Source organism: Homalodisca vitripennis, chromosome 5 (assembly GCF_021130785.1).
Source record: "Homalodisca vitripennis isolate AUS2020 chromosome 5, UT_GWSS_2.1, whole genome shotgun sequence".
Lineage (NCBI taxonomy): Eukaryota > Metazoa > Arthropoda > Insecta > Hemiptera > Cicadellidae > Homalodisca > Homalodisca vitripennis.
This window is the reverse complement of record NC_060211.1, coordinates 112,793,280-112,806,960: the sequence shown is the minus strand read 5'-3', so window position 1 is coordinate 112,806,960 and position 13,681 is coordinate 112,793,280. Positions and strand designations below refer to the sequence as shown.

At 34.6% G+C, this 13,681-nt stretch overlaps 1 protein-coding gene across 1 annotated transcript in view; it reads right to left on the bottom strand.

Annotated features, from left to right (window-relative positions):
- LOC124362726 (MOXD1 homolog 1-like) overlaps positions 1-12,068 on the bottom strand; it is a 44,989-nt gene extending 32,921 nt beyond the window's left edge. The window contains exon 1 of the mRNA XM_046817459.1: positions 11,684-12,068. Within this exon, the coding sequence (XP_046673415.1) occupies positions 11,684-11,974 (291 nt within the window). The 5' untranslated portion in view covers positions 11,975-12,068. The remainder of the gene's footprint in view (positions 1-11,683) is intronic.
- Positions 12,069-13,681: the final 1,613 nt, after the last annotated feature.

The following is a 13,681-nucleotide window of genomic DNA, read 5'->3' as shown; positions in this document are numbered from 1 at the left end:
ACTTTTCAGTTGTCGTGGATTCTACTCCGGAAATTTCGCTTGTAAATCAGTTGTCATTTATTGTCACTTTTGTAATACGCTATGTGAAGCAAAGTGGAGAGCCATTGAGAGATTTCTTAAGTGCTTGCCAAAAGTTGGACACAAGGCTTTTGATATGTTTACAGCCGTCACCGTGGCTCTACAACTTTTTTGATTCCACATATAAAAGTGCCTTGGGCAATCTGACGTCACGCTTCGAACATGTCTGGGATTTATTCTGGTCTATAACCAAGAATTTTTGAAGTCAGTCCACTTGCATCATATGTCCCTTGTGCGGCTCATTGTATAAATTTATTGTTGGTACTCACGCAGTAGATTCCTGCATTGAAGCGGTACAGTTCTTTAATCTCCTTCAAGAGTTGTATAACTTTTTGTAGCTCAAAATATAGATGGAGAGTGTAAGTACAAAGACATCAAATTAACAACAAAAATCCTTTCCACGACAATGTGGTCTGCTAGGTATGACGCTATGAGAGCTTTAAAATAAGAATGGTCTGCATAGTCATTCAGCATTCATCAAAGCTCTTAAAGAATTGGAGAGCGACCCAATTAAAAAACTGGTACCCGAGCGGAAGCAAGAGATCGATCAAAAGATTGATGAGGTTAGAAACAGCAGCTATAATAGCTCAGTTTTAAGGAACTATTCTCCGTAGGCTTCATAAAGTTAACAAAAAAGGTTCAAAATGAAGACGTTGATGTAGCAGTCGTCGTAGAAGTTTTCAAGTCTCTTTAGAGAAGTCAGAGAGAAAGTTGATATGTATGAGAGCAAATCGCTTGACCTTTGCGAAACAAAAACGCACGAACTTGACGAAAAACGCAAAACAATTAGGAAACTTCAAGTTGATGATTCCCGAGCCGGCGAGGTTTGCTTTTCAGGATGAGACAACTTCAGAATGAATGAATTTCCCCCATAATTGATAACTTAACTCTTAAGATCACTTATGGACACTAGTCATCTCTTAAGATCAAAATGAGGACGACTGCCTACGAGAAAGTTATAGACAAGTTTGGAGCAATCATAAAATGGTGGACTTTAACGACACAACAACTAGAATTGAAATTAAATAACTTGATGATGTTTTTCATAATGATGCAGAGACTTTTGAAGAACTAGTTCATACGAAATCACTCTTCATGGCCAACAACATTGTAACTAAAAATCCATTGCCTCTCTGCAAATGGCTTAAAGAAAGTGGCATACCGGAAATTTATCCTAATGTAGAAATCTTACTGAGAATGTTTCTCTCTACCCCAGTGATGAACACATCAGCCGAGAGGTATGCAACAAAATACAAACAGCCTAATTTAGTGTTTAAATTAAGTTCAGTTCACGGAAAACTACGATGATAACGACTTTATTGTCCTTTGAAAATATTGCAGTCTAATAATCAGTTTTAACCCAAAGTAACTTACGCAGTTTGTGTTGTGACATTTAGTTTATATGTTTTCTATTACTAGTCTTATAAATATTTTAAATCTTTTTTGTTTACCTAACTCTGCTAACAATAATAATTTATAATTAACAATTAATTGTTCCTTTATATAAGTAGTTTTTCAATCGTTTAAAACAACTTTTTCTTTTATTTAAGGTAATTTTCTTGTTTGAAGGGGATAAAAAATTATCACAGGTCAATCGAGGCCGAATATTGGTACTGTAAGGGTTAATAATAACCTAATATTCAAGACTACTTACTAATTATTTGTTTATCTCAATGTATAAAAACATCAGCAGCGTTTTCAAGATCAAAAGAGAAGATAAGTTTTTATTTTAGTATGGTTTAGAGTAATGTAGGGGAAGGGGATGTGGTAGAGGTTGGTTTAAAGAGGACTTAATTGAAAAGTGTGGCCTAGGGCGCAAAACGGTACTAATCCAGGCCTGATGGTTGCATACAATATCATACGTTCATATGCAGCTGAACTGTTGCTGGTCGTTCAACACCAAAGGAGCGGTTGTTCGACTCTGAAAAAGACTCCGTACGCACATCAGTACGAGTATAGTCAAAATAGGAATTCCAGTGTTTATTAGTTTGTACTCAGCGAAAGTGAATACTTAATAGAGACGGTCAGCGAGGCTGGACGTGTCTCACATATAAAATACCAAGGAAAATAAAATTGTCCTCTCACTATGAACAATCACTTGGTACCTATATGATTTAGCTGTTTTCTACTTTCCTTGCAATTGTAGATGAAACATATCGGCTGCATAGAGATATCATTATAACGGGTTTTTATAAGTAGCCTTACTGAAGTTCGTTAATGTAATAAAATGAGCATCTGGGATGCAAAAGATGTGCAGATTGTATGTATCTAATCTATTCACCTCCCCAAATGTGGAACTTGGAAGAATTCAGCATATTTCCATCCATCTTACATGTGGGGTTTGGGTGAATTAAAATTATTCGGAGTACAAGGGACCTGCGTATTAGCCCTTTTCTCTCTTATTATCAACCTTTTATAATTGTTAAAAGGCGTAAAAGGAGTATCATAACCCAAATGCTTCAAGTTAAAAAAAAGCACAACGGTTACCTAACATGCTTGCAGTTTTAGCATAAGACCCACTTCGACTTCCTTACGTAATGTAGAAACAGAGTTTCGTAATTTACTCCCATATGTTTTCCTTGATTTACAAAATACACCCAGGATTATTGGGAAGTAACTAAATACTTCGTGGAAATATTAAATAAATATATCATCAAAAATAATAGAGTTCGTTCTTATAACCTGTCTAACATTAGTTATTTTGGTGGTTCTATGATTTAAAGCTCTAGTCTGGAACAATTTATTACATTAGTTCGGACTACGCTCTAATGATTATTTATTAGGGAACAAAAATGCCACACTCAAACAGGTTATGAAGCTAGGTCTCCGAGGTGGTAAATTGAGATGTCGACCACTCAGATATAATCCATAAAGAATTAAAGGAATATTAAATAGAACATTTTGACAATTTTGAAATTAAGCCCAAATAATAACAGCTAAAGGTAAAAATGCAAACTTTTTATAGTATAAGTAATAGCTTCAGGAAGTAAGATGTTTTGCAATAATTTATGACTAAAGTTTTTAGTAAAATATTTTTCCAAATTAATTTCCTTTATAACTAAAGAAACATGTAAATTACTCTACACATCTTTCATGCCGTATACACTATAAAAATGTATATCCTTATTTCCTATGGGTCTGGTTATAATGTACCCATACATCCTGTTTATCAAATGCTTACAAATGCAATTAACATAAACGTTATTAAAATATTATAATCTAATACATAAAATAATATAACTAAAATAACCACGTATTATTAATGGTTATTGGGTTATAGTCGTTTACGGTTTAATATGTTATTAATATAATAATTTTATGCTTACTTTTAATGCAATATTATTGGAGTTTTTTTATAAAAGATAATTTTAACCAAAAATTTATACAGTAACACAATTAAAAACTTGGCACAGCACCTGATTCAAAGGCGACCACGAGATCTTCATTTTATAGAAAAGTTTTTATGTAGGCGTTTTCACAGACAACAAGATACATTTTATACATATACGAATATTTTATCATTTTTGTGGTTAAAAACCCTACAACACTGTTTTGTTTGTAGGTGATTATTGAAAGTAGTCTTACAGCCGAATACGACCCTGTAAACTTCTATTGTGAAGTTGAATTTCAAGGATTCTTTCTTAAGTACTCAAGGAATAGTTAAGGTTTTAGATATCAACTAAATTTCTGAATAATAACTGAGAAAAACTCTAAACACTACTTAATTTGGGAAACTCATTTTAATTTATGTAACCGATCTAGCTTATTTATCTTATTCTTATTTAGTTTAATATGTTTAATTAAATACCCGTAAGCGGAAGTGCCTTTAATATGCAGAAATTGCCTTGTGGTGGCCAAGGCCGAATTAACACCTGTTAATAAATTAACTATTAATTAACTGTGAGATTACGCCTCATCACTTCTGAATAAAATTATACTCGTTAATGAAGAATACCTGATGTAGTGGAAGGGAACGTGTACTGAAAACAACTATTCGAAACAAGCTAATCAAACTTAACGTTCAGAAATTACTGCACTATCAAATATTGTGACTAGTAGTGAGCCACAATTAAATACTATTATACCCATAACATGATCTCAATATTGCTGTTTATAAAGAAGAATAAATGATATAATGGTCTCATCACAAAATTGTTGCTTGTTTAGCTAAATGTGGCTAATATGCAATGCCTCTATACATTTTAACTTATTTCTTGTTAATTTCTTATTAATAACCTTCATCTTAGCGTAGAGGTTAGGCTACGGCTCTGTGACCGCGAGGTCACGTGTTCGACTCCCCGGGATGTCAATGTCAATTAAAATTTGGCTTTGGATTATTTCCCAGTAAAAAACGTATCTAGAGTCACGTACAAAAATACCACTGGCGTAAAATGAAACCCCTTAGATCTTAGAGATTCTCCGTCAGCGTTCTTGTTCGTAATCCCTCTTGATTACGAACAAGATTTCTGTGCACAGAAAACAAGCACAGAAATCTCACTAGACAGCGCGATCCTACGGCCAGACCTACAAACTACCTTTTACTAGTTACAGTGTACGCTCTCGACTTTAGGACTTTTAATGAGAAAAATATTATTAAGATTTACTTGTGACATACGAGACCATGACCACCATTTTAATAAAATATACTACTATAGGTAGTCTCTACTAATCTTAATAGTTTCACAGTAATGTAGCAGGCATTAGGTTAAACCCTTTACCTCATATACGTTATAATATTAAACGTATACCCTTATTACGTATTATCTTACGATGAACAGAATGAACTAACTATTATCATAATTTTACCCTTCCTGTCTTATACGAGTGGTGATCCTCTGTGGAAATACCTCCGAACCAAGTTCCAACTGCAATTAAAAAATCATAAACAACTGCATGCATGATATAGGTTTACAGTGCGTGCACTATAACTTTGCACTTGGCATATCTCCCGTTTGGTGTGGGATTCATATTGGCAACATTGTAAACTATGTTGAGTGCCCTTCTCCCTCATCGCGGATTCGCATTACGATTCAATGCACATGCGTTTTCGCTGTCGCGCTGCATCGATTGCAAATGTCGCAGGTTGCAAGCTATCTTAATATTGGGTTGGTGTGATCAATGGTAGCTGATTATTCCTACATCAATAATTTGGTTGTATTTTAGTTTAAACAGTATAAACTGGATAAAATTATCCTCATTGGTAACAAAAATATATTACTTTCAAATGATTTTATGATTTTAATCAGATAGTTTGTTTCTTTTTTTGTGGGGAAGGGGTGTTTGAACCGTTCCCTCAACCCCCCTCATTAAGCCGCTGAAATTAGACTTATAAAATTAAATTAAATAAGTACTAGAATTATAATTTCATTCCGTTTGAACTATAAATATAAATAAAACAGTCCACAATTTTTTAAAAATTTAATGACCATTATATCTCAGAAATATTTCATAGTAACCTGTTTTTATTCTACACTTTACGTTAACCCATAATCTGAGTAGATGAAATAACTAATTAACATACCGTTGTACTGCTATAGAATCGATTCTGATTCCGTGGATTTATACAGATTAATTAAAAACGTAAATACCGAAATATACTTTTCAAAGATATAGCTCCTGTTATGTTATATAGGTTTATGCCAGTTTCAATATATTCACATATCACGTCAAACTATTATTCAGAATTTCTTTTGCAAATGTTTAATTCTGTATTTTTAGGAAGTTTGATTATAGTTTTCTTACAGAATTTAAAACAAATGTACTAAAGAATTGTTTTGAAACTACATTTATTTAAATTAAACGCTTAATAGATAACAGTAATAACTATACCAGTGCCAGAAATAAATATAATATAATACATGGGCATATGTAAGGGGAGGTCCGGGGGCATAGCCCCCCCCCACACGAAACTTTGAAAGATAATTTTAAAAAATTGCATGCAGGAGTTCATTTTAGGGAACAACACATTTATGAAATCTTTAAGGTCAACAAATTTCCAGGAGAGATTCCTGAGCCCCTGTTTTGGAAGGAGTTTTACACTTTATAAACCAACCATTGTGTCAGTCCCTCCTAAATAATTTTATATATACGCCACTGATGTAACAAAGAAAGCAATGATAGTGATATGTTTAAACTCATATAAAATAAATTTAAATGAAATATGCATTACAATACACAACACAAAATAGTCAAGTAATTGACAAACAGTTCCTCTCGCCTTACTATGGGGATTTGTAAGGCGGCAAGGATACCAGAGTGAGTGAAGAAATGAAGACAATGGATGGGCTGTTCTCTCCTAACAAAGAAGTCACAATGATGTTATCTGTATTTTTCTGCCACATAGACAAGGAACAATCCGTTCACGTCTGCAGTACGTGTGGCCTAGTTTTCGTTTGGTATGTCTGGTTGAGAATGGAACTTTTGTTTTATTTAATTCGTGATCATGAAACATGTATATTGTATTAAATGCATTGTTAGAGCGTATTGAAGAAAATGAGAGGTTAAACTAACAGCCTAGTTGTGACATCGCCAGTCAGGACACATTTGTCAGCTACATCTCCATCTCAATGGATGTCCATGGATGGGGGCCTTTATGTAATAATAATAATAGTATTCTGTATTGCGTGAAACAATTACAACATTCCATGGCATGCGCCAACTTAACTAATAAAATAGCCTACATAACTATATCAGATAAATTATGTTTGTCAAGGTAAATACATACCATGCAACATAATTCTTATATGTATCAGAACCGGGGGTTGTTCGTGGTTACTGTTAATTTCAAAAACTTTCATCTCAGCGGCCTATCATGAACTCATCAGTCGAGTAAAATGACTTTGGTATAAAACAATGTTTTAGTCAACTTTTGATTTTTTTTTTTGTTTCATTGAGTTTGATGCTCTCAGGGAGCCTATTGATTAATCTGACTCCAACTTTTTATGGCAAGTGTTCAAAAGCTGCCGTCCTGTGCTGTTCGACTCGAAAGTTATCCCTGCCTCTAGTCCCGTATTGGTGGAATCCCTGCTCCGCACCAACTCGCATTTAAGTCGGCAGTATAGGGCAACCTCGAGAATGAAGAGACAGAGCAAGGTCAGCAATCCAAGCCCCCTAAAGGCATTTTTGCACGACTCTCTTGGTTTCAATTTTGAGATAATTTAGACGGCTTTCTTTTGAGATCTGAGAACTCTTTCAAATCTGTATATTGAACAGCTTCACCACAATCTCAAGCGATATGTCAAATGTGGATGTATCAGACCGAAATAGGCCATTTTTAATACATCCACCGAACAAAATTTTGTAAGATTGCTAAGGACATAAATTCCCAAAGCAACCTTAGAGCAATGTCTTCGCAGAGTCTGTGTTATTACTCTATGAGACCCGGTGTAAACAAAACGTGGCTGAAAATAAACAATTCCTTCTTGGTGGAGGCACTTGCTTTTTTCCTTTAGTATTAAAAAATGTTGGTTGGAAGGCGTCATAAAACATTTAGAAATTCTATTAAGCTGTTTTTGAAGCATTATTACCTGAAAAGAAATATCCTCGTGATAGAGGCAGTGAGCATTTAAAACTTCTGTGCGGATGGTGTTTACATTATTGGACAAATTGTAATTGTCTGCAACACGAGACATGCGGGGTGAGATAGTGCGTTGCCAAAATTGTGCGGCTCCAAAGTGAAAAGTAAGAGCACGCTTTTTTAGCAACATCCTCTTTTCGCCACTGAGCGCTTTATGATCTTATCCCTAAAATTTAATTTCTGTCCGTGATCTGAACTCTTCTTACACTCTAGGCCCTGGCCTAGGGCCCAAAAGCAATCCGAAGGTTGTATAAGTAATGTTGCACACTCTTAGGCCACACACATGAGCAAGTTGCAAGTGATGTTTCCCACGGACGCGGGAGCGGCATAGTTGCTAGTCACGTAGTGTGGCTTGGCGCGCTCCACCCAGGACATCGTCGGGGTCGTAATGCTATTATTGGGCGACCTGGCCCGTCTGCTGCCGAGTATGAATGCATTGCAAAGATTATATTTATTCTCTATTATACTCTTGAAATAATAAGGACTTCGTTTGAAGTTGAAATAAATGCGAATGATACCGATAGACTACTTTTCGTAAGTTGGTAGAACGGAAGGTGCGCCTGAGGTTTGATTGAAATAGATGTTATTACAATCAGTAGATGTTCTTTACTTGACACAAAAGAGAAGACGCGGTAGGAGACTGAGCACCCTTGAAGCAACGGTAATAAACGCCACACAATGCTAATATGAAAGGGTAATTTCAAGAGTATATGTACACATCCATTACTAACGAGGTCGGAGAGTCGTAATTACATAATATTCCCAGCCTTGTGCATAGCCTCATAAAGACGAGTGCTCTTGCATTCTTCTCATTTCCAAATATAAAAAACTAAAAAGAACTGTTCCGTTTTCTCATGAATTCAAATCAAGATTCAGACTTGAATGAGGACAATACATTGGAATACATTGGTATGGTGTTAATTGTATGGGAACACACGAAGAATAGACTTAGTAAGTGATTGACGTGAAGTCAGAGACAGCCACAAAGTGTAGTAGCATTCAATGATAATTACCGGAGGAAACGCGTGAGTGCTTCCGGCGAACCGTTGGCACCTGCACTACCGGAAACTGATAAGTGCACCTGGACAGAGTGGCGCGGTGGCGGGACACTTCCTCCCACATACAGTGTACTGTCAGGGTCACATTCCGTCGTAAAGTCGGTATAAAGCTTCAGTATATTAAAAACGTTCAGTTTGTCACGAAATGTCGTGAAATAAATCATCAGGAATATGTTTGGCTCAGTAAAAAATAATTTTCACTTTTTTGCTCAAAAATTAGTACGATTGCTCAAAAGTTTTGTGTTCTTGAATGTATTACACACTTAATAAATTGGTATTTGGTTTTTACCAATGTTGAGACAACAGTTTTCTTACAGGTAGTTTTATTTATTTCTTTTTCAAATGTAATACGTATTGTCAGAATTGTTTCAACAAAGTATGATTTTAGTCAAAAAACGCGCTTCAGGTAGAACATCGCTAAAAGATTTTTTAAAAAAAATTAAACGTGGCATCATGAAATTAAACTTAGGCTTGGTGCAAAATTTGGCTACATGTGTAAGCACATTGTTCTCATATTTTGGTTTTAACTGGAGCCTATGTATTTTAAATACACAATAATAAAAAAACCGTCGTTGTAAAAACGCAACTTGCAATCATTGTACTTTTCCCTATCCATTTTCTTAAACTATTATATTTGTAAGAATATTCTATACTATAAACTCCCAACAACAACTTACTTAGAATGCAGTGTTATGAATTGAGATATTTACTCTTTGAATCTAAAAATACCTTAATATTAAAATGTATGGTCGTTAAAACAAAAAATTCACGGTATTTGTAATTAAATACTACAAGTAGTGCCAAAGTTAAAGTTCAGCTTTACGAGCGCACACGTGATCTGAGCTTGAATTTGGGTACTATCTCAAGGGACATTTTCTTTTCTCGCCAAGAGTGCGGGGCCACCGCAGAGTCACACACTCGGAAGATCTGACACGTTATCTGAGGTCAGGAAAGTACCGATCGGAACAAAAATCTCCCTGACCATCAGTGCGGGTTACCGTGCCAGCGCCACCCTGCACTTCTGGCGAAAAAAAGAACATCTTTCGAGATAGTACTTAATTTAAGCTAGATCACGTGAGCTTGTAAATGTTAACTTCAACTGTTTATATTTATAATACGAACGTATGTATCTTCCTACTTGTATAGCCTATAGTACTATATATATATAACTAATAGTAGATAGGGACAGTGTGGTCTCTGGATAATACCAAAGTACTCATTCACAAATGTAAACAATCTTCTTCAAAACGTTCATTGTTTTTAACGTAGTTCGGTATAAAATGAAATGAAAATATTTTTCCTGAAGTGAATAAAGCACTTAAGTAATAAAGGTGGGAAAAAACAAATTAGTAAACAATACAGTATACTGCGAAGATATTTATGTCTCACGTTATGAAGTTATTTTGCGGGATTGGGAGGTTTGATAAGGCATTAAACATTTGGGTTAATCTGTAAAATGGTCCGTGTCGTCTTCATAACAAAGCGGCAAAGGGTGCACCAATGTTTTTGAATGCGAATTGTTGAGCTAAGATGATTGATGAAAATATAAAAATGGGGTGGCTTTGCGCTGCGCGTGAACACTAGGTGGAGTTCTTTCCCTTTAAACCAGAAAAGTAAAACCGTTTTAGTGACTTATTTACCACAATCAAGATAGATTATGGGCCATGACGTGTATAGGCTACTGTACTAGACGCCAGAGTGCATGAGTGTTTTAGATGAATCAGGTAAAATCTGTCTTTCGGGTCTTTCTGAGCGTAGCTGTAACCAAAAGAATCATGGAAGTCATCAACAAATCAAAATATACCCCAGACTGTAAAGACATGCTGGAAGGTATTTTCAAACATGATGATATCATTTGTATTTTGTTGTTGGTAAACTTGAAACTTGTGATGAAATAAACAAAATATTTGTGTGCATATTCTAAATAATTCAAATTATACAAAAAAACACTACCACTAAGAATAAGTATGTTAGCCTAAATTTAAAAACAGACAATAAAATTTGTGTAATGGAACGAAGAGATATTCTTTGTTAGTATAACCTAAAAATCAATAATTGTACGAGTAGTTACTGAATTTTCTACAAACATGAATCCTCACATTTGTGTAGAATAAACATTAAATAAACGTCAATAACCGACAAAAAAAATAAACTATAAAGTTTCAATGTTATACTATCAATTAAAACAAAGTGAAAAGATAACAAACAACAAAAACTTTGTGAACAAAACTACTGCATGCAAAAATTATACCCGCACTTATGAAGTAGAGTGCAAAATGTGTAATTTGTATTAAAACATTTTTTATGAGTCGTGTCAAAAATAAAGTTTAAGCTGCCCTGGTATACAATTTTTAAATAAAATATCATCAAGTAATGAATAATAGTTGAAACGAATTCGGTCCAATATCAATCCATTGCTCCATTATCTTTTTAAAATTATGCTCAGTTTAACAACTTGTAGCCAATATGGTTAAACGTTAATAAAACTATGTATTTAAGAATGCAACGTACCCTTAATTTACTCCTCCAATTATTATCTTTGTTAAATATGCAATTTGAAATCCAAGGATACTACTTTTAATAAACCAATAAAATAAAATAATTTTCAATTAGTAGAACGTTCTAAATGTCCTAACCGTTGCTTCAAAAATAGATGTTCGTGGGACAATTTATGTCATGTACTTGGTGTTTGTTTATAAAATAATTTTGCTGTTAAAAAAAAAAAAAACAATCTGATAGGTTTAGAATTATGATTCCAAGGACATTCGATACAACTTTTTAGGTAGAGTTAATATGAAACACAGTATCAATTTGTATATTTATGCAATAATAATAACAATTAATATTAGCTTCAAGTATTGAAGACCGTGATTTGAACAAGCAACGTATGATAGTTGTAAGTCATTTGAAATGTTTATAAAACAATCTTTACGATGTATTAATGCACGAGTAGATAAATTAAAGAACTCACCAATAGAAACGCCTTTTGCATCACATCGTCCACCCATCCGATAACCATATCTGCTCCAACAGTCGAACCGTCCTGGGAAAATCCTACACCCACATATCCTAACGTCCTAGCTTCCACTTGGAACACTATGCGATCAGTTTTGGGAGTCCATGACAGGCGCACGTCTCCGTCACTATCCAAGTCCACACACGATCTCCACCTGAAGTTATCCAAACTGGAGTGACCAGAAGAGATAAGGAGAGCCCACACGATACACGCAGAGATCACAGTAACACGCCGGAGACAGAACATCTCGCCGTTCGCCGCTTACGGATACTGAGTGTGAATAGGAGGAACAGAAGCGGAGCCAGAGCCGACCCTTGCGGCACACCTGGCGGCCGGAGGAGGGGCGCCCAACTGCCTTCCGTCCTTGCTTTGTCAATTATTCAAATACTTTTGGCGCGTTTTATTGTGATGCATAAACATCCTTGATATAGATGCGAGATGCGCAGTCCGGTTCTACCTGTAGCCTGTTGCCACGACAGTAAAATATGCTCCGATGGCATGTGCAGTCAAGTAAACCTAACCTGTACATTACTTCATAGTACTTCTAGAAGTGAATTGTGGCAGTTCACGACTATCTGTAACAAAACGAGCACAGGATGACTATAACAGCGAGGCATTTCCGGACACTCGAGAAATCGCTAATGAACATACTTCCCGTCTAACCTGTTGTGGAATGAGAAGACATAGACCTATATACAAGCTTTCAAAAAAGTTTCTCAAAATATTAATTCATATTGATTTAGTAACGTAATAGTTTCAATAAAAAAAAAATACAATTTAACTTTTTACCACAAAAATATTGTCACTAAAAATGAAAAAGAGTCACTATAGTATCAAATACTGGTTGCTCAGGCAGTTGGAACCAAAACTGGGTCTACCTGGAAATGTAAAATAATTTTTTTTAATTATTTTGCCGTAATTGTGGTCGTTGAATTCGTATTTATTATTTAAAACGTGTAAAGGATAAAACATCCAGTTTATAAAAACATTCCTCTGACTCTAAAAGTAATCCTCTTCTAAATAGGAGTATTTTAAACATAAATTGAACAACTTAATTCTTAATTGGTTTTATCTATGTATATTAGTTATTCATAATGACGTTTCATTTACTGAAAAAATGCTGAAAAATGTTACACATCATATACCGTACTTGAATCCTTACTGTATATTTTATACATATCGAATTGTATTAATTAATATTTAAGTAACATAATACGAAAAGGTACTTTTCCAGTGTTAAATGCACGTAGGAATACCCTGAAGATATTTTATTTTTATATTTGTCAAACCATTCAGACAGATTGGTTTCGTTTACTGTAGCCTGAATAAGAATTCAAATTCGTTCTTGAAGAAAATGAATTTAACACTATCACCCCCATCGTTCAGTGTTTTCATGTAACACGTCTCAATTCAGACCCTGGCAGGAACATTGTATTGTATGAAGAAGACAGCAGGAAAATGGACCATCACCTGTAAAAACAATGGTGCACAATCTTTAATTGTCAAATAGTCATTAAACAAAATTAAACTAGTAAGTCTATAAAATGGCTTATGTAATACTATTTTTATATGATTTTTGAAAATAGAAATTTAAATGTTATTTTGTTTTAGGTTTTGAATGATTTCATTAACTAAACAGAAAAAGGTGATAAACCGTTGACCTACCACGCGTACCTATAATTTTGAATACGTTACTGCACAATGGGCCGTAAAAAGTAAAGAAATCTCTTTCATATAAAACCATTAATCAGTCACGAAATTTAAATCAAAAGATTTGTGTTCCTTTGCAATAAGTAAATGTGTTTTTTTAGAGTGTGCAATTAATTTTAACAGTGAGTTAGGTCTAAGTTATTTATTTCTAAAGTTGTGTTATTCTATTTTTCTGTTTTAGTAGATTGATGTTATATTTTCACTCTGTCGTGCTAGTAACTAGGGAGTGGAGTTGAAGGGTCA